Source organism: Cornus florida, unplaced genomic scaffold (genome assembly GCF_030987335.1).
Source record: "Cornus florida cultivar Cherokee Brave unplaced genomic scaffold, ASM3098733v1 CherokeeBrave_3.0.0_Hap2_Chr01, whole genome shotgun sequence".
Taxonomy (NCBI): domain Eukaryota; kingdom Viridiplantae; phylum Streptophyta; class Magnoliopsida; order Cornales; family Cornaceae; genus Cornus; species Cornus florida.
Window position 1 is genome coordinate 16809291 of NW_026775571.1, and position 20217 is coordinate 16829507.

General features: G+C 35.8%; 2 protein-coding genes across 3 annotated transcripts in view; one reads left to right on the top strand and one right to left on the bottom strand.

Moving 5' to 3' along the window:
* The first annotated feature begins 532 nt into the window (after window positions 1-532).
* Window positions 533-17845, top strand: LOC132293205 (uncharacterized). Its single transcript, XM_059790582.1, has 13 exons — window positions 533-1352; window positions 1473-1659; window positions 2691-2763; window positions 3571-3718; window positions 6586-6695; window positions 11457-11597; window positions 11694-11835; window positions 11910-12053; window positions 15192-15352; window positions 15459-15533; window positions 15770-15908; window positions 16251-16520; window positions 16990-17845. Exons 1-13 carry the CDS (start codon window positions 1080-1082, stop codon window positions 17143-17145), a joined length of 2019 nt encoding a protein of 672 aa, XP_059646565.1. The 5' UTR covers window positions 533-1079; the 3' UTR covers window positions 17146-17845.
* A 243-nt stretch (window positions 17846-18088) lies between these two features.
* The window catches only part of LOC132293215 (aldehyde dehydrogenase 22A1), a 52580-nt gene continuing 50451 nt past the window's right edge, over window positions 18089-20217 (bottom strand). For both annotated transcript variants that reach the window (XM_059790593.1, XM_059790602.1), the window contains 4 exons: window positions 19844-20059; window positions 19421-19612; window positions 18775-18918; window positions 18089-18692 (listed from right to left, as the gene is read on the bottom strand). In XM_059790593.1, coding sequence (XP_059646576.1) covers window positions 18537-18692; window positions 18775-18918; window positions 19421-19612; window positions 19844-20059 — 708 coding nt within the window. In that variant the 3' untranslated portion in view covers window positions 18089-18536. The remainder of the gene's footprint in view (window positions 18693-18774; window positions 18919-19420; window positions 19613-19843; window positions 20060-20217) is intronic.

Genomic DNA, 20217 nt, shown 5'->3' on the forward strand with positions numbered 1-20217 from the left:
AATATATTAAGATTATCTCTCAATTCAATTAACTAATTTTTTTAAACAATAGTCACACTGTTTTGAAGGGGTTCTTTCACAAACAAAATTACTAATATATCGCAAATCGAATTACTAAAATCAGATGTAAACTTGAATTATTAATTACTGCAACAGATTAGCCATTAACTATAATACTTTAAAAATCAGATGCAAAATCTATTTTTTTTTCAATACTCCCATCCTAATTATCAAATACATAAAACTTAGAATGAATTTTATATTATTAATACAATTATTATCAACACTTATAACAGATAAATAAATTCATACACTCTGCAAATTTAACATAAATATGCACAAGGATAAACCAATTAAATATTAGATTGACTCAAAATTATGAAAATGCAGAAGAACAAACAAACTAAATCTCAGATTGCCTCCAAACAATGTAAACCAAGTTTCAAATTCTGGTGTTACATGATTCCATGCTCATCAAGACAAATTACCAAGGCTGTTACCAAATGTCACTGCTAAATAAGATAAAGTTTGTTTTATAATTTCGAATAAAATTACAAATATTTCTCAATCACCACCTACGAATAATGATCGGAAACTTCTACTTTTCGCCAGAATGTATGGTGAACTTCTTCTTGTTGCTGGAATGTTCTTCAGAATAGGTCCCCTTTTGTTTGTTTGAAGCTCGTTAATCACCAACCATGACATTACCTAAATGTTGTATACTTCAAATCGGAACTTCTTTGAAGAAAGACATTGTTTTGCTTGTTTGAAGAGGTAGAGAGAGACCTGAATTTGAGAGGGAGATCTAAAGTTTAATTTGAGGAATCACATATAGAGACACTTTTGGGGGGAAATGATTTTTTTTTTTGTTTTGGGGGGAAATTGAAATTCAATTTGTCACCATTTTCGTATAAATTTCTTGTATAAATAACAAATACATAGGTTTAATTCAACATCACAAACACTCGCCACCAAACATTTAATGTCAGATCTTCTGGGGTTTACACAGTAGAGATCCCACACCCCAATTGAAGCATAAAGCTTTTAAGGGTTTCAATCGTTGATCTGAATTCTGAACAATGAACTCTCTCACCGATCATTCGCTCATCAATCGCATAGCAAATCATCTTGAAGATTCAACCATGGACATAGACCACCACCAAGAAGAAGAAGAAGATCCATTTCTTCGATTTATCAACTATGCAGGATCAATTTTGTCACCCGATAAAGACGAAACCGAAGAAGAGTTCAACGGACCCGGATGGAGCTGGATCGCAAATCGGATCCTCAAGACTTGTATCGCTTATTCAAGTGGAGTCACCTCTGCAATTCTACTCTCCGACCTCTCTCAGGTTCATTCTATTATACATTTGTTGACACATCTACAGTATATATATATATATATATATATATATATATATATATATATATGATTGATTCTTGTTATTTGCTTTATTTCATTTTATATGTAGGCTTGGAGTGAACAACGAAGGACTGTTGCTCCAAATAAACGGCCGGATTGTATTAATGAGTTGAAAAAGAAGCACAAAAGGGTGAAGCTTCCGAACACTGTCACCATTGATTCGATTTATGAGAAAAAATTCTTGTCTTTAAGTAGTGTTATTGAAGCTGTTATTGTCGACAGTTTTATTCTGCCAGGTACTATATGATCCTTGGTGTGATAGGATGATGATTTTGATTGTTGATGCCACTTGATTAAATGAATTCACATTGTGTTAATCACTTTAAATACTGTATAGTTTTCTCATTTGACTGGAGCTATCAATCATTACTATATTCTTTTAGGTATGAACTTCCTTTATCTTTTCTCTGTTGCAATTTATTGGGTCCGAATGAATTTTTGGACTTCGGTTATGTCTGTGCCAGAATGCACTAAAATTTTCTCAAATGATGGCTTTATGAGCAAACCATAGGCAACAAACACATGGGCAGAGGCAGGTCTAGCAACGCCTTGCAACTTTGCAACAAATATATAGTAGTTACTGCACCTTCAGAATGTAGAAATGTTCTCAAGGCATGGAGGGGTGGCTTTGTGGGAGCCCAGGTCCGTGTCATCTGGAGGGTTGCACCTCTGTGCTTGTGGTGGTCCCTATGGAAAGAAAGAAATAGGTCTTTTAAGGGAGAGGAAGCCCCTATTAGTGTGCTTAAGTTCTCTATTCTTAGTACTTTATTTTTTTGGATTAGGGGGAGATTTTGTAAATCCATAGGGGAGATAGTGGACTTTGTGGATACTGTGAGCGTCTAAGGGCCCTATTTGGCCCTTGTGTAGTCCCTGGGATGCACTCCCCTTTTGAGTGCTGTCTATAATATTTTACTTCTAAAAAAAAACATTTGTCAAACTATCTGTCAAACTAAAAATTTGTCAAACTATCTGATCATGTGCTTTTCATGCATTTGATTGGCCATTTAATTGCAGCTCATTACCTACAAAAACAAATGATCATTTGATTGCAATGCAATGGTAAATTCAGCCTTGGTAAAGTTATATGAATTTTGCAATGCCTTCAACTGCAGTGTTTTAATTTACAATTGCTCTCACTATTGCTTGAAGCTTTGACTTGTATTTGTTATTTGCATACAGTGCCAGTTTGCTGTATGGCATCTATTTATAGTTTTTATGTTGAGATGTAATTGCTATTGTCGCTCATAGACTTTTTTTAATCTCGTAGGTACAAACATTTACATGCTTAGTTTGGGGGACTTTTGGAGCTCCAATACCATTGATCTGTATCTTCACCGCAGGTAGATGATGTTCACTGTACTTTTGTACTAAAAAGTATCTTTTCATTAAATTGGACATTCCCCATTCACAAAAATACAACCATTGTCCCGATATTTATTATTTGGATTATTTCAAGTTCTTGCATGTATAGCTGGTTCCATTGTACCTACTGCAGATGATATATGGTTGCTTTTTTTGGTATAATTCTCATTGCCAGTGCTATAATTGACAGCTTGTGCAGGAAAAATTACTCTTTTTAATGGGTTTTTTTTGTATTTGATTTAATGATATCTTCTGGCAATCTAGCTTTCACAGGGATCTTACATTGGTATGCAGACCAGATAATTATGCATTTTGGCTCATTATAATCCTTGCCCTTCGTTTTTTTTTTTTTTTATTCCTTCTTCCAAATTTGAACATTGGTTCTATATTTGAACCAAATGTTCACTCAACTCATATGTTTGTTTTATGAACTTCTTTTGGTGAAATGGTATAAATCCAAGTACCTGCCATCTCTCTCTCTCTCCCCCCCTGTTTACTTGGTGATCTGCCGGTCCTTACTGGTTGTGTACTGAAGCTACCGTCAAGCTTATTAATGGCAGAATAAAACATTCATAATTATTATGCAATGTTTCTATTTGTGACAAGCACTTGCACAATGTCATGAACTGAATGAAGCAATGCTGCTTGACATTAACTTTACATTATACATAAGACTGTGCGTGCCCTTGAATATCAGCTATGACATATATGCTTACTTTGTGCTGTAGTGTGCATATGTTACTGATACTAATCTATGAAGATCTCTAAGATCCATTCTATGCCAGATATTACAACTTGGCAGATCCTAGCAACGGGATTCTTAAGAAAGGGCGGGAGATTTTCCTCACAGGATGCTATCTTCGAACTGCCTCTGAAGGATCTGGTTTTCCACGTCTCTTGCCAACTGAATACCTCGTGATACTGTTAGATGAGGTAAGTGTCACACTCATTTTACCACCTTCCCCTCTTCAGGTTTGTAGTTTGATCCAATGGCTATTGTAGAAATTTCCGGGGAGTTTTATTCATTTTAAGAGAATGACTTTTATGCACTGTTCAGTAGGAAGGAAGGAAGGAAGATGGGTGGAGGGAAAATAGGAGGGAAGGAACAAAGTTCCTTTGTTCGGTAGGAAGGAGACACGGAGAGAAAGGATAATAGGAGGGATGCATCCCTCCTCCTTTATAAATTTTCATTTGCCCAAATTTGGGCGGAAAACACAAGAGAAAACAAGTGGAGCTATTATAAAAAAGTTAAATTACAAAATTATCCTTCATAAATATAATGAACTCCACAATCTCATCTCTCATGCAAAACCCTAATATAGTAGCATCGTCAAAAGTCCCCAAACCAAGTCCTAATTGCTCCAAGTTTCAATGTTTATGCAGAGACACCACCTGCTGCACCAGCAAAGGCACAGGTTCAGGGACCACACCTTTGAAGCATTAGTTACTGCACCTGAATGTTCCCTGTCTTGATTAATTTCTATGCTGAACTTTTATATTGATGACCTATATATGCAGCTACCTATTATTGACTCCTTTTCAAAGACAAAACCTGGACATGATGGAATCCCTCTCTCTGGTCCCTCAAGGCATGTAGATAGTGGGCTACTTTTTTTTTTTTTTTTTTTTTTCATGATGAAATATGATTCTACTTATATATATATATATATAAGACAAACAACAAATTAGAGTGAAATTAATCGTACTTATAGCATAATAAAGGTTCAAATGAGTAGCAAAAGTAGTGAGGGTATAATGGTAAAAATAATTTAAAATTCTCTTTCCCGTCTCTCCTAACGAACAAAGTAAGTTGTCAGCTTTTCTCTTCTCTTCCATCCAACTAAACAAAATGAGGGAAGTTCATAATCTCTTCCCTAGGGATGCCTCATCCTTCCCTTCTTCTCTCCCTTCATCCAATTTTCTTCCTTCCTACTGAACGGAGCATTAATATATATATTTTTAACATTGAAATGAATGAATTTTCAAATTTACCCTTTGTTTTGAATTGGTGGGGTCCATGGTGATGTTTATCCTTTTCAAAGTAATGAGGATAAATTGGGAATATAACAAAATATAGTACATTGGGTTTTGAAATGGGACAACTATTGTGGGACAACTAAAAATAGAAAGATGGCCTAGTGGACAACTAATATGGGACGGAGGGAGTATTTTGAAAAATATATATAGAATATGAGGTTGAGCTCTTGCTTTTAAATACATAAATAATTCGTTTTAGAAGCCTCAAAATAAGAATAGTAATGGGATTGCCATTGGTGCTGCCATATTTTACTGCCCCAGCTTGTTCTTGTTCATATGCTCTAAAATTGAAGACTTAAACTCTAGAAACATTTTATTGGGAGACTAAATGGAATATTGTTTGAATTTCAAGTAATACATGATTTGGTTGAAAAATTCGGAAATTGTGAGTCATTTCGTTCCCTTTTGAATTTCTTATCTTCAGTTCTTCACTCATAGTCAACCAATTATTCCATTAACTGGTCAAAATGAAAGAAAAGAGATGATTTCAAAAGCTTTGAACCTTAAACATATCTTGAAAGTAGAATAGGTTTGGACTACACAAATAAATTTGAAGTCATATGTATGGATAACATTAAAAGTTGGAAGGACCTTCTAAAGGTTCTCATTTTTTATTTTTATTTTTTTAAAAAAGGATAAACTATGCATATCTATAGCCTCAAACATCAATTGATATCCTTAAAAAGGGACATTACCCAGTTTTGGTCCCACTAAGGGGAGAACCGGAGTGTTGAGACAAACCTAACTTTTGATATTTCATAGAGTGGCTACTCTACGGCTTGAACTTGCACCAATGCCACTGATGTTCAAACGTTAAACTGCTGAACTGGACCCTCTAATCAATTGATCTTTATATAAAAAAAAATTTCCCCTGGCATTTAATAGTCTAACAATTGGAATTCATTTGTATTTAAGATTGACAAATAAAATATTTTGACTTTTTTTTTTTTTTTTTGAAGTGTGCTCAAGAGAGGAGCGCATTCTATATACAAAAGCACAAAAAGACCCAAAAGGGTCCACCATACCCTCATCCTGTCCACAATATCATCTATAGTTTTTTAGTTCCATCCGTGAGTCCACAAAACAAAGAACTAAGGATAGAAAATTTAAGAGCCCAAATTGGAGCCTCCTTTCTTTAAAAGGATTTTCTATTTCTCTCTGCAAGCCCCACCACAAGCAACGGGGGCTACTCTCCGCGTGTTTCAGGCTTGGCTCCCCACTACTCACCTTCTCCAAGCTTCAAGAGTACATCTCGTGGAACTCGGCACCACCCAATGCATGTCAAAAATAGCAAGCAAGATAGCCCAACCGTCCCACGCCACTGGACAGTGTAGAAGGAGATGATTCACTTACTTCTCACTCCTCTTACACATATATCACTAATTCACGATAACATGAATTAATCTAAATTTAATCAAAAGATTAATTAACTATTGACTAATACATCCATAAGGTAACATGAATTTCCATTTTATACAAAGCATTCTGCGTATATTATTCAACAATTAATTAAGGTTAAATCAATATTAGGTTCAAAATTGAGTTACTTTATAAGTCAACAATTTATTTCCCTTTTAATCATATATTTAAGTCAACTTTGACCTTGTGATATCCATTCTTCAATCCACATCTTGTAGTTTGTATGAAGTGGAGTTCCTTCTTGTTTCAACTTCAAGTTATCCTGGGAGTGTTAATATGATCTTTTAAGAATTGAGTGGGAACATTATTTTCATTATTGTGGTTACATTTACATTTTTATGCAGGACCAAGATGACGATGCAATGCTGCTGGGAGCACAGTTTTGTTCAGATTCTTTCTCTTCCATTTCTTTCTCTTCAGTTAATGAAGGGGATTCTTATTCGTTATATGCAAGGTAAGATGCATTCAGTCTATCCACTAATTTTAGAATTGACCTGATGTTAATTTCAATGCTGTTTGATAAAACTGAAATCTAGCACTGTAAAATTATAATCTGTTTAATTAGTAGAGCTGGAAATTTTGAACACTTGAAATTTTATAATAAAAAATTTAATAATTCACCTTTCATCAAGCACATTCAGTGTCATCGTTATTAAAAAAGGCTCAAGATGCACTAAGGCACCAAAATCTATGGACGCTAAGTGTAAAGCCGAGCCTAAGTGAATAAAGGGGTTTGTAATTATGAAAATGCAAATTAAAGATCATTTCAAAATTTTAAAATGTACAATAATTTGTGACAAATTATTGAATATATAAATGAGGGAAATTAGCTAATGAGCTCAATAGGTTATCTAAATAAATGTACATATACACTTTTAATTTGTATATGCATTTCGGTTAAAAGAAGTGTAAAATTGAAACAAGATATGTAACACAATTTTTTTTTTTTTGGGTAGATTTTTGACATGTCAACTAATAAGGTTAGCTAAATTGATTTGATCATATCCTTAAAACATGCGTGCTTCAACTGAATTAAATCCCATAGTTTTTTGGGTAGATTTTTGACATGTCAACTAATAAGGATAGCTAAATGGATTTGATCATATCCTTAAAACATGCGTGTTTCAACTGAATTAAATTCCATAGAAAATGTTCAAATAAAGCACTTCGTCATTTAGAATTTTAACTTATTATATTATATCATTATCATAAATTTTTAGAATTATGCACTAGACACTATTAATAAAAGTAGTCAATTATGAGCTCATGAAGAACATAATAATGAAAATCAAATGGTGGATAAGATTTAACAATATGATCTATCAAATACGACCATGATGTGATGTGAAGCATGTTAAATTAGGGATAACTAAAAAAAGAAAATACAAGTACTTGATGCATTGATTGCAAAACAAAAGTTTCTTTTTTTCCCCTTGAGCATACTAAGAAGCCTACTTGAGGGTTTTACTTATCAAAAAGAAAAAGAAGCGTACTTGAGGGTTTTACTTATCAAAAAGAAAAAGAAGCGTACTTGGCGGGGGTGTCTATGCCTGGAGGGGTATGTGATGTTTTTGATTTTCTGCATTTTTCAAATTTTTGGAATTTTGTCTCCACAAGGGCATTTTCGTCTTTTACAGTTTTGCGAACTGGACACTGCGGGGTGTGCCGGTCATGTTTGAGAATTGTTTGGGACATTTCATTGAGTCCAGGACTCTTTGAAATGTAAGGGTGGTTATCTTTCCATTTTTCGGCTTTTCGGATCGGACAGTCCCGTGTGGGACCTGTTGCCGGTACTGTTGCATCTGGGGATTTTAGTTGAATCCATTTGCATCATATTTATTGTATTTAATGTGTAGTGTATGGTTATGATTTAATGTGTACATATATGTGTGTGTATGTGTTGTGTGTAGTGTAAATTAGAGCAAAAAGAAAAAGGAAAAATAAAAAGAACATGGTAGGGCCCACAAACTTTTAGAAAATGGACCAAGACCTCATTTTGGTCTCCATTTTCCTTCTCTCTCCCGTCACTCTCTCTCTTCCCCTCTATTCCTTCACTTTTTCTTTTTCTTTTCCTTCATGTTTCAATCTTAGATCTCTCTCTCAACTTTTGGAGATTTGTGGGGCCGTTTGCGGCAAATTAAAGAGCGCATCAAGGGCTTCGAATTGATCGGAGCCAATCGATTTTTGGCTTCCATTTGGAGGATCTCTAATTCTAGGGTTTGAGAAGAATTTGGGGGTTTTGCATCATTTTAAGGTAGGGGTTTCTAATTCATACTTTTCTTGTACTTTTGTGAGTTTCTCTACTTGAATTGTAGTCAAGCGTGCTTAGATTAAGTTGATTGCTTCCTTAGATGATCTAATTGAGTGTATGAAACATGTGATTATGTGAAATTGTTGGTTCACTTGAAAAAGCATGATAAATGTTAAGTTTTAATGCCTAAAGTGTATAAAATTGCTAGCTATGATGTTTGGGAAGTATGCCTAATTGTATTGTTGGAAATCCCTTCGTAGCATAGCATTGAAGGCTTGAGACATATATATGCACATCATTGGGTTCGCATGGATGGGAATGATTTTTCTTTGAAACAATGAAAAGGGGGATTTTCGGGAGAATTTTGATGAAAAGGTTTTGTGAAAACCCGGTCGCCGCGGGGGTACCAAAGGGCCGGAGGGTTAATATCGCCTAGAGGGAACTAGGGAGATTGCCCTAGCGTGGTTGAGCTAGCTGGGCCCAAAATGACGCCGCGGGGGTACCAAGGGTCAGGGACACTAAAGGGCGGGTTATATTAACCGTTTGAAAATGATGGTTTTGAATGATGAAAATGGGGAGTGACATTGGCACGCATTGCATTCCATTGCATCAGATTGTGTATACTTGAGATTGATCGTTATGTGAAATTACCCTGACATTGTATGATCCTTATCTCCTATTGCTCTATTCCTTTTTTGGATTCACGAGGCTACAAGGGGTGTGCCTTAGGCGCTACCTACTGAGCTTTACGCTCATCCCATCATTTAATATTTTTCAGGAACCGGAAAAGAGGTAGTGGACGCCGACCTTCCACAAGCATGAAGATGACTAGGAGTTTAGTTGTATCTTTTGTGCATTTCCCATTTTTGTAAAGTCTCAAATTTTAGTAAAGTGTAATTAATTTTTGTCAACCATGGACATGTATTTGAACCATAACACTTGATTGTAAATGTTGTAAATTTGGCACTAAGTGTACACTTGTTGATCAATGAAAAGGGAATGTTGTATTACGATTCACTAATGATACCCTTTAAGATTGTATCATCATATTTCGTTACCTTGAGTTCGGAATCAGTCGCTAAACAGGTTCAGTGAAGGTTGGGTGGGTTGAGAGTGCAGACAGTGACCTTTCCAGCAAGTTGATAACCAGGGATGCATGTTTCAGCCGGCTGATCCTCCTCATCAGCCGACCAAAACCCCAGGTTCGGCCGACCGAAACCCATCGTCGGCCGACCGAAATGCCTGTACAGTGAAAGTCCCGAGAGCCCTTTTTCCTCACCATCGTTTCGGCCGACCGATCCTGCTTGTCAGTCGACCGATCCTGCTTTGTCAGCCGGCAGACCATGGGCCATTAGCCGGCTGACAGTCCCTCTTTAACCTGTATTGTTTGGACCTCCTTGTGAGTTTGACTCGGGACATTTTGGGACCTTGGATTACTTGGTATAATGGTTAAAGATTCAAGAAAATTAACGGTATGACCTAGTTGACCTCGGGTTCGGGTAAGGATCCGGGTAACGGACCAGATCCACGGGTTCGGGGCGTTACAGGGTAGGTGTTTGGAAAGACATTCGGAAGGGATGAAATGAGTTTTCTAAGCATATCAGATTCAGATTTCATGATGGTAGGGAGATTCGGTTTTGGGAGGATGTGTGGTGTGGAGACCGCACGTTAGCATGTTCTTTTCCTAGACTGACTTGGATAGGCATGCCTTGGTGGCTTACTGTTATCGTCTTGATAGTGGGAGACCGGTTTGGGATGTGCTCTTTCAGTGCTCTTTTCAGGATTGGGAGATGGATGATGTGCTTGGTTTTTTAGAGTTGTTGTATAGCTAGGTGATCTGGGGAGGAGGTAGGGATTCTTTGGTTTGGATTTCATCTGCCAGGGGAATGTTTAGTGTGAGATCTTTTTTCGGATGCCTGGTGGATTTGGATGGGGTGGTATTCCTGTGGAAGGTTGTGTGGCACACTAAAGCGCCATTGAAAGTGGCTTTTTTTGCTTGGATGGTTGTGTGGGGTAAAATTTTGACATTGGATAATTTGAGATGGAGAAAGCTTATCACGGTGAATTAGTGTTGCATGTGTAAATGCAATAGCGAGTCGGTTGATCATCTTCTCTTGCATTGTCCGCGGTTGATTGTTGGAACCTTTTGCTAGGTTTGTTTGGAGTTTGTTGGGTCATGCCTAGATCTACGAGAGGCCTGATGGACACCTGGAGAGGGGTTTGGGTGGGAGCACAGGCTCGAGGGTTCTGGAGGTTGGCACCTTTATGTCTTTGGTGGTGCTAGGGAGCGAAATAGAAGATCCTTTGAAGGAGAGGGATCTTCCATCACTGTTTTGAAATCTTCTGTTATTAGCTCTCTTTGTTTTTGGGGTTCGGGTAGACTCTGTTCTTTTGCTGATGAGACGATTGAGTTTTTGGCTTCCTTGGGGCCTTAGGGTTCCCAGGTTTTTGTGTTTTGTTAGGGATGCGTTCTCCTCTTGAACGCTTTTTTTTTTTAATGAATTATTTATTTATCAAAAAAAATCAAATTTTTAAGTGGAATTTATATTTGAAGTGGTAACTAATTGTTCAAATGCACTTAACGAAGAAATTAATATAGTTTTCAATTTGAAGAACTTGACTGCGTTGTAAACTACCTGTTGTTTCACTACAGATTTTGTTCTTATACCCCTTGTTCTATTTAATCAATCATTTTGTTGCACAATCTTAAACATTATGAAGATTGAAATTGCATCACAAAATTTTTAATGATATTACCTGCTCTAATAAAAGTGGATGACCATGCTAAAATCATTTCCCATCAAATAGCCCATATTATTTTTTTACCTAATTAATAACCCATATTGTTAGAGTAAGCAAGCATTTATTATGGAAGTTCATAGCCATAAATAATTTCAGATTATGATATTTAGATTCTCTATGTTATAAAGGTTTTCTTTACTCTCTTTTTACCACTTTGTGTAGGATTGAATCTATTGGGTCACTGGAAATACAAGGAAATAATGGTAGTTTGCGGAGGAAACAAATTAGTCTTGTGGATAATAATGGTGTCAGATTAAAATTTCTATTGTGGGGTGAGCAGGTTCTTCTTTCCGACCTTTTAAGGTAGACCATAACACTGGATTGCTTCTTTAACATCAGCTTTACTTCCATATCTGCCCATAATGCAATTTTCTGCATCACAATGCAATTTCTTTTCAGTGTCGGAAGTATGCTTGCACTGGATAGACCGTTTATTGCAAGTTCAGTTGACAGTGCATCTGAAACATGCGAAGAAATTTGTCTTGAATATGGTAGTGCAACACAATTATACCTGGTGCCTTTCATTCAACATGAGGAACAGGTAAGTAATGAATGACAATATTAAAGAAAAGCATTTTAAATTTCGGATATAGAGTTGACTTTTACATTTGTCAGGTATGTATAGCATTGACTCAAAATCGGTATCAAGGATCAAGGCTGTTGAGTGCATTAGATCCAAGTCAGGGACCAAAATTTTCTCAAGTGACCTTGCCCTGCGATTCTCAGGGTTCCATTGACTTCAGTAACTATCCTTTTAGAGTGAGTCTACTGCGATCTTCAATACTTTACACATAAAAAAGTATTTAGATTTATCACCATTTGTTTTCATTGATATCAGAATTAAGACGCATTATATATTGTTTTGGGCCATTAGCTTGAAGTATTCTTACAAGTGTGTCATGCCTGCAAAATTTAGTAAGGGAAATGCTATCCTACTTCACATGTGGAGTAGGTATCTATGTACTCACTTTTACTGGACACCAAGTGATCTTGCCAGTGCACTGTTAGTGCTGACATGCATTTATTAAATCCAACCTTCTTCAATATTACATCCAAACTTAAAAAGGATATAAAATATTGGTGGTAACGATAGTGATGGGCCTGACGGCACTCAGCGAAGGCTGCAATGTAGGGCTGGTAACAACATAGGTGATGAAGATGATTGTGGTTCGAGGTTGTTGATGGAGGTAATTATTGCCGCTGACAGCTGTTGGCACTGATTGTGAGGAAATTGATCAGCACACAGTGGTGATGATCATTGTTGAGCTGAGTATCATAATTTACCATAATATCCTAATTCTAATGTTGTGCAGTGGCATCATCCAATGAAGTGGGTACAGTGCTATTCAACTTCAAACATGTTGTAGGATAGATTTCCCTTTAGTATGAATCTGCCCCCTCAATAATTTTGTTCTTAATTTAGAGTTTCTTGGGATTAGGCCTTGGAGCTGGCTCCAAAACTTTTCTTACCAATTGCTTGTTGTCCCTTTCCCTATCAAATGCATACAATATCCATCCATTATAATTTGTATCGAAGTTACTTGTAAAAGGTAGTTATGTTATCCATTTATCTTTGTGGGTTTGTGTCTGTTGTTTTTTTCTGTCTTCAATTCATGTTAAACTATGCTTGCTCGGTTAGTTACTAAACTTAGACAGTGGACTTGGTATATTAATAAAGCAAGGATTGAATTATGACCACAAGCACCATCTCATTGTTGAAGTCAATAATCTACTCATAGATGCTTGAAGGATTATGCTGGCATTTAAATTATGTTGGATATTTCTGCTCAACATATCTGGCAGAATCTGTTGATGGTGCTTTCAGATGTTGTAGAAGTCACCTGATTTCTTTTCAGACTTTCCTATGATTTCATGGTTTTCATTATATTCATTTTCAAGATCTCTGAAGTTTATTTTGCTGCATTTGAACTGTCAGGAATGGGTATATACTTTACATATTTGTTGTCCAGAAGAAACATAAAGCAAAGAAACATTCTTAGGATTTTACCCTGTACCTGTCAATAATGCCATTAAAAGTTTGTACTCATTTTTAATTTTTTCTGGGCTAAATAGCACAGATAAAATGGAAGACTCGTAAACAATATGGAAATGATTACATGGAAATACCTGACAGAGACGTGACAATATGTGGCTAAAAATATTTATATATTTACATCTATTATATAAGACAACCATATAGATTTAATTTAGTGAAAGGTTTGTGGTGCGAGAGAAATAGGAGATCCTTTGATGGACATGAGACTCTTGTTTGGAACTTTGGTCTCTCAAATGGAATATATTGACTTCTTTACACTTTTGGGTTAATGAGCGTAATTTGTAAATCTACGGGACATCTTTTGGATTTTTTTGGATAGTTTGAACTATAAGTTGGTCGCCTTTGGCGTCTCGTGCATTCTCTTGGGAGCACCCTCTTGAGGATTAATTTAGTGAAGAATTGCACAATATAAAGACGAAACTTGACAAATATCATAAAGACTATACTATTTTACATACTACTGTTACTCTCTTACTATTTTATGTATTATTTCTTTTTTGTTACTCTCTTACTACGTTCCTTTTCATGTTTTGCATTAAAGAATTTCTTGACTTGCGGGGGATATGTGTACAATGTCAAATTTTCTTTAAAAAATGAAAGTTTGAGTTTGGGGTGTAGCCATCTTGCTTCCAAGACTGTTGGACATGGCTCCTGTGGAGGTGTGTATGTTCTACACAAGTCATAAGTGTTTGAGATGGCCATAAAGCGTCTGAAATAGTGAAATTGATTTTGAATTATATACACGTACATTTGGTGTACGACACATGTCTAAGAATGTCCATGAAGTGTAGGTACCTGAATTCCTACACATTTCCATTATGAACATAGTTATTAAAGGCCCAAGGCGCACCAAGGCGCTGGAGGTCCTTTGGAGCTTAGGCGCGAGGCGCGCGCCTGAGTAAAGTGAGGCGCACAATTGAAAATTTAAACTAGCATAATAACATTCATATCTCATAAGTCATATCAATATTCTAAAAATTAATATCAAATATAACAAAGTAAATCCATCTATACAAGCATCCAACAACCATAAAACAGAGCACAAATCTGTTTTCTTGAAAGGCAAAGCAAAATGTGTTTTTTGAATGGCAAAACAAATCACAAAAAGAAATAAATATGTTAACAAAAATTAAAAATAAAAAATTCTTAACAAGAAAGAAAAGAAGAAAAAATAGAGCAAAAAAAAGAAGACAGAGAGATGAGAGAAGTAGATGAAGAGAGATGTAAACAAAGATAAGAAGAGAGGAGAGATCTAGAGGAGAAGAGAGAAAAAAAGAAAAGAAAAGAAAGAATTGACGTGGCTTCGTCGTTCATCTCTGCAACTAAGGCTTCGTCTTCGTCTCATAATCTCATTCTATCGTTGTTCGGTTAACACTTTGACTCTTGGGCTTTCTTATTTTTTTATTCTTTTGAACAAAAGTTCCTTATATCGTATGACTGAGCTCTCTTTTTTGTTTATTAAGTTGCCAAAAGTACCATTTTTGGCTTAAGAAAAAGAACAATCGTATTTTTTTAAACAGATATCAGTGAGGCGCACTTAGGCGCACCTCACAAACAGGATGAGGCGCAACCGAGGCGCGCGCCTAGTAAACATCAGTGAGCCTGGTATGACAACGGGCGCTAAACCTGAGCCTCGAGCCTAGGCGCGCCTTTAACAACACTGATTATGAACATATCACCTTCGTAAAAGTGTCTGATTCTTAGTTCTTGATTTTCTGAAGTTGAGTCAAGAACAGGGCTTCAATTATTCTATCTAGTTTCTGTGTTCTCTACGCACATGTGGTCATTTTCTTGTGTGATGAATTCTTATTAACCTTGCTTACATTTTCAAAGTCTTGCAGTCATTTGTAAATGATCTTCGTGACAAGATGACAAGCATCAGCCTCTATGGTGTTGTTACAGACATGATGGGAGAAAGAAAAACTACGGATTCTATTTTCTCATTGAGGATTAAAGATACCACTGGTGCAATTTGGGCAAAGCTGCATTTTGTTGGATCTTGGTACTAATACTTGACTAAATTCTCCATTGTAAAATTGGATTACATTCATTCCTTCAACAACTTCTTCATAGTTTATATATTCTTGGCCTGAAATTATGTTTCTTAGGTCATTGGGAAGACTAGGCCTTGGTCACACTGTATATATATCTGGCTTGACATGCTCTATGACAAAACAAAAAAGGTGAGCATATTCCACATTTTATCACCTTTTCATTTCCATAAATAATAATAATAATAATATTTTATGAATTAACTATGAATGATGATTTGATCGCTTGAAGCTTATTTCTAAATTCCTCAAATCGTCGTGGGTAAAATAGTTCTCTTAAAATTTTATGGCTTGTAGTTTATGCTGCTCATTGTTATTCTGATAGTGTAAATGGAATGTCTCATCCATTGCATTTTTTTTTTAAACAGCCTTGAAGTATTGTGGTTTGAGAATGATGTTGGAGCTTCATTTATCAACCTTAGTTGCTTGCCAGCATTGCTGAACTCATCTTGTCTTCACAAGTTATCATATCTTTCTGATCTATCCAGCCAGACTAGCAGTACACATGTATGGATTTCTTATGAAAATTTGGCTTGCACTCATCTTTCATGAAAAAACTTCTGAATGCCTTTTCTGTGCTTCATTTTGCTTACTCTGTCTTCTTCCCTTATTTATTTATTGGTAGGAAAAGATGTTTCAATTTTATCTATAGTCAATACATTATGTTTTATCCTTGTTATATGAAAACTGCATCAAGCGGCAGATGGCACACATATACTTATTAATAGAACAAAATAAAATAAAAGATAAAATTGTAAGTCTTGTCAAATGGTATAGAATATGGTGCATATTGGAGCATTTGTACTCGTTCCCTAACCTAGCGTTTTCCCCTTTGGTGAAAATTTGCAGATATGTACAGTTTGGCTTGACCAAATCGAACATTGTCATGTAAATACGAGATTTTCACATGCCTGTTGCGGTCATTTTGTTGAGAAGACACCTTACGGTGGTGTTGAGTGTCAATTCTGTCATTGCAGTTGCAATGATGAAGTTGTGCGCACTTTCCATTTGAAAATAACTCTTGCTGATGAGAGTGCAAAAGTTTTTACATGGTGTAGTGGTCAAACTGCTACAGAGTTACTGCAAATATCTCCTGATGACTTCTACGAGTTACCTGAGGTAATCTCCAAACAATTTTTTTTTTTTTCTTTTCTGAATCTGATTAGGGGAGCAATTGTGGTAATGCCATAATCTACATTTGATTTTATTTCTCATCATCCTTGTAATCACAGAAAAGCATGCATAAAACTACCAGACAAAAATTTAATAACAGTGTTGTTTCTGATAATTGAATAACAAGAAGCAAATGATGAAATCTACTATTTCAAGCTTTAATAAGAGTAGGCAAAAGGGTGCAGCCTCTTTCCTGTTGAATTATTCAGTTATTGCTATATATATGTGTGTGCATATATTAACACTGTATCACAATTCTCATATTGAAAATTTAATCTTTCTTGTATTGAAAATTCACTGTCAGCCAGAAACTAGGTACTCCACTAATAAATTGTATGTTTGCATTAGTGAATCTTTCTTGTTCGCTCTTAATATCTGTTTCTATTTCAATTTTTTTTTTTGGTTTTGATCTCAGGAAGAACAAATCATGTATCCTTCTTCGCTGGAGAACGAGAGATTTACTGTTGCATTAGTGAATTGTACAGGGCATGAGCGTGGACTCGACGACAGTCTAATGCAAGAATATGGTGCAGCTACATGGGAGATAACTCGTGCACTTAAATGTGAATGATATTTGGTGCGAGGAAATTCCTTCTTTTTTGTCCTAGGGAGGAAATTCCTTGTATTATCTTCATTTAGAAAAGCAAAAAAAAAAAAAGAAAAAAAAAGGCTTAGAGTTCTGTGTTCAACTGCAAAGAGTTGTTGATCAACATATTCTAGGACAGTGATTGTCATAAATTGTGTTGAAATGCAATGTAATTTTATACACTTTGAACTAAATTAAAATGAGTCCATTAGAAGAAAAAAAATTTGCTAGTCATGAAAGATGTTACATATAGTTAAGGACATTGGTTTATTTGAAGGGTATGTTTAACCTATGTAAAGAGTGAAATGTACCATCCACGTACGTATATATTTTGGTAAGAGCAAGTCTCACCAGTGCACTCACTGTAAAATGCATTAGGTTGCCATGTACAATAACACATTTTTGAACGAAAATTTTGTGTAATTCGAGGACTTTAAATGTACATTCGGTAATTTTTCTAATAATTATATATAAATTTATAGTTTTAGTATACAAATTAGGTGAAATATTTATGATTTTGTGAAAAATAAGAATTATCAAACTGCCCTTCGAGCACCACTTTCAATATGTGCGCAAATCACTTTTTAGTAAATAAATTCACTGGGACAATATCCGTTTGTCGATCCGAATTAAGACATGGTGTTCATGTTCGACCAATCGGTTTATAAACCTTTCAAATAAAAAATGTCTTGTCAAGTATTAACATATTTATTAAACTGTAATTATTATGTCATGTTTGAGTCGACCCATATAACAAGATACCCATGTCCACACAACACACCAACACAAATTGCGATAGCACCAGATGGCTACTAGGAAAGTTTTGAAATTGAGGGCTTTAAATGTGCACTATGACCGTTTTCCCCAAGTAAAAATGTGGTGATAAATTGATAATGCGCTATAAGACAATTTACTCATAATTAATATGTTGACATTCTAAAGTTGAGGTTCTTCCTCTTAGATTTTCATGGAATTTATCAGCTGGTCTGCAATGGTAGATAAAAATTGATTCCAACAGAAAAACCTCACCAATATATGTGATTGTTAATTGAAATCTAACTTGAATATGTGCTCTTTTACATACCAGCCTACAAATATGCATTAGATGGATGCATGAAATTGAAATCCCTGTTCGGAAGAAAATGTTTTAAGATACAGCGTCAACATTTTCATCGTCTGCATTTCAGAATGTACATGTCAACTCAATATATGCCTTCTTTAGCGACAAATACAAACAGAATTGGTGAAAATTCGACAGCATGGAGGAATTACTGCAGAGTTAGTCCTCCAGAAAACCTAACAAGTATTAATGAAAACCAAAGAAAAATTCAGGAAATCGGTGAAAATTTGTTGCCAAGCCTGTATAGTGTCAAAGCCTAGTCATTTCTTTTCTTATTGCCAGCAGGAGATCCATGCTCTGAAAGAATCTTCAAGACATTGACTAGTGCCCGCAGACGATCCCATATACTTAGGCCATACAATGCTTCTACAAGTGATTCCTGAAACTCAAACCCGTTCTCGGAAACAGGATACTAGATTTGAAAGAGAGAAACTATCAGTTTGCAAGTATAGGGACCTTCACACAAATTCAACTTCAGAAGTGACAAAGCTGACCTGAATTGGCTTTGGTATCTTAGTCTTGATATAAGGCCACCATCTATCCTCCACAACTGATTTTACAAGACAGCAAGCTCGCAATCCTTCCACACCAGCAAATCTTCCAAACCCACTATCTTTTACTCCACCAAAAGGCAGTGACTGTAAAAAAACGTTAGGTATTTCTTTAGTGCCGCACAATTTACCAAGATTAGTAGGCTGATGGGTTGACATATACAATTGTATGGACTGATTTGAGTCTAAATTTTTTTTTTTATAAATTCTAGACCAACAAACACGGAAACAGCTCTTACATGAAGGAATAGGATGTGCACATAACTGTTGAACAATTATATATTAGTACCGATTTTATTTCCAAACAAAATTACTTTTTCTCTTCCTTTGGCTCCATTATTTCAGCATATACATACTTTCAGATTATATTATCTCGGTATCACTGAAGTGAATTACCTAGCCAATGATATGAGTGAGAATTAAAATATAGTCAGTTTAAATATAAGATAAACAACTTCTATTTGAAACAAAGGCAAAAGAAACAGTCTCTAAAAAAAGTTTCAATAACTCTATTGAAAACTTTGTTGCCTGTTTGCATTTAAGCAAATGTATAGAAGTATCAATTACAACTTCTTCAACAAAAGATTACCTGACACATATAATTTGATGCGAAGTCATTGATAGCAGCCACTCCACAATGTAATTGGGAAGCTATCTCCTTGGCTCTGCGCTGACTGCCAGAAAACACAGCACACCCAAGCCCATATTTCGAGTCATTTGCAAGCTTGACAACCTCTTCATCAGAGCTGAATTTCATTATTGGCATGATTGGTCCAAAAGCCTGGACATAAATGGAGGTCATAAAGATTAGCATGCAGTCATCCACGGAACCAAGGAGAAGATAAGAAATGTGTTTCACATGCCCACTATAGAAAAAAAATCCACTTCCCGTAGTTCATTAAGGTACCAATGCATTCTTCAGAATATGATAAAAGCAGAAAACAGATAAATATATAATTCATTTGCATGCCAGCTCTAACACAATCTGGTAGTCAGATAAAAATAGAAATACCTCTTCCTGCATCAACTTCATTGTGTGATTTACATCTACAATTATGGTGGGAGGAAAGTACTGATCAACTGCACCTGCACCAATATTGCCAACACTTCCCCGGCCTTTAATTTCAGCTCCTTTGTCTAAGGCATCATTTACTAGGCTTTGGAGCTTTTCTGAATGCTCTTGCATACATATGGCTCCCATATCATACTTCCCAGCCAGTGGAGGACCCTGCACATGATTAGGTAAACATCAGGTACTTAGAGGTCTGAAAACTTGAGATTCAACTCAATATTGGGGTTGAGCAAATAAGATGTATTCATAATGCTGTGTACAATCATAATTTGAACTGCTAGCGCCTAAACCTGCTGGAAGAGGACATGTGAGCC